This window comes from Centruroides sculpturatus, unplaced genomic scaffold (genome assembly GCF_000671375.1).
Source record: "Centruroides sculpturatus isolate CEXI.00-Female unplaced genomic scaffold, Cexi_2.0 scaffold1917, whole genome shotgun sequence".
Taxonomy (NCBI): domain Eukaryota; kingdom Metazoa; phylum Arthropoda; class Arachnida; order Scorpiones; family Buthidae; genus Centruroides; species Centruroides sculpturatus.
The window spans coordinates 53,693-55,418 of record NW_019387169.1 but is presented as its reverse complement, the minus strand read 5'-3'; the positions used below and the strand labels follow the sequence as shown (position 1 = coordinate 55,418).

Sequence of the window (1,726 nt, the reverse complement as noted above, 5' to 3'; positions counted from 1 at the left end):
ATTTTTTTCCATTTTTAAAACAACTAAGTAAAGTGAGCGTGAGATTTAATAAACTCCCAAACACTTTGACCGATCCAAATTCTGTTTAAGGTGTCTCTAAAATCCTCCAAAAATATAAGCTACTTTAAAACTCGGATTTCAGCCCTTGATTATTTTACCCCTTGACTTCATCCCTACAAATTGCCAAAATCTTTGACTGATTTGCACCAAATTTTCTATAGTTACTCTCTGCCACCTCGCAGGAAACACACGCCACCCTATAACGAGGGCAACTCAAGCCTCTCCCTGAGTTCTTGGGCAACGTTGAGCATTCTTTGCTGATTTTAACATAAATATAAGTTTTAATCTAGCATCCGATCAACGAACAATAGTTTACAAACCTAGAAGCATACATCAGACAGAATTTTGCCTGTTCTAGACAATTGTAATCTGTATATTGATTAGAATTGAAATTATATTGTTAATATCAGTGCATTTGTGTGTTCATTGTTTAATTTATATACATTTATATATTATTCACAATTAAGTTATATAAATACTTACTTAAATTTCTTACTGAATATTAGGTTTTCAAGATCCCAGTGTGAAATCTATCACCCATAAACTTTACATCTCAAGAGATATCGATTACTCAGTGTAAAGTTATTGATTAGTTTTGTAGTGAAAACAATAATTAGAATCACTGCAAAGCTAGACTTTAATTAATTAAGTGTCACATTATCATCTAATAATGAGGATTTTTTGTTTGTTATCCACGTCTAGGCCGTTCGACCATTTCCTACGAAACTCGGCAGTTACATTCAAATACCTCTAACTTAGGTAACGTCGTACATATCATCCCAAAATATGGATTGGATCTTTGTATAACAATTAATTTCTGTTTAATTTTTATCCGCGTGGATTGGAGTAGTGTTTTACCCCTGTACATCCTACTTTTCCTGTTAGCAATAGAGTCGTGCCAGTTAAGTATCTAACTCGATGAAAATTTTTGTATTACGGTGCGAATCGGAAGTTCTGATATGATTAATAGTTTACCAGTATTAATTAGTAGTCGTTGACAGTCCTCTCTTCGGGAGGAGGTCAAATACTACTTTTTAACAAATTTACTTCAACTCCCTTCCTTTCTATCGGGCCCAGCGGTATGGTGGCATTCGAATAGGAAAATTACATTATACAAGGTTACCGGCAAGCACAAAATATGTTTTCTGTAGGTTTTCCAGGGAGCCGAGTCTAAATATTTGATCTATTTTTTGCAAAATTTGATTCGTTGCTAGATTACAATTTGATATTCAGCTGTGAATGAAACAGTTTGCTAGAGCTAACATTAGGTAAAAATACGATGTGTTATAAAATTTAAAATATATTTTCAATCGTAGTCTACTTGATCAATGAAATTGTGCCATTTCGTACCATCCGAGTATCGCAATAAACATAACAATGGTAAGGTAAAATAACCAAATTCTTTATACTCTATGGTTTTCGTTTTAATGTTTGTTATATACTATAATATAATATTTTATAGTATTTGATTTATATAACTACAAAGATTATCTTACGTAAGGGACCAAGGGTATATCGCACCAAGTGATCAATCTAACACATTTATAAAATTCTTTATTCCTTTACTTTAAATTAGTAACTTGGTGTGATAAACTTTTATGTAAGATAAGCTTTGTAAATATAAATCAAATACTATAATATAATAGTTCAGACAACAAACACATGT

The 1,726-nt window shown here is 31.9% G+C and overlaps 1 protein-coding gene across 1 annotated transcript in view; it reads left to right on the top strand.

Moving 5' to 3' along the window:
* Positions 1-773: 773 nt before the first annotated feature.
* LOC111616236 overlaps positions 774-1,726 on the top strand; it is a 3,594-nt gene continuing 2,641 nt past the window's right edge. The window contains exons 1-2 of the mRNA XM_023357667.1: positions 774-819; positions 1,377-1,440. Coding sequence (XP_023213435.1) covers positions 1,389-1,440 — 52 coding nt within the window. The 5' untranslated portion in view covers positions 774-819; positions 1,377-1,388. The remainder of the gene's footprint in view (positions 820-1,376; positions 1,441-1,726) is intronic.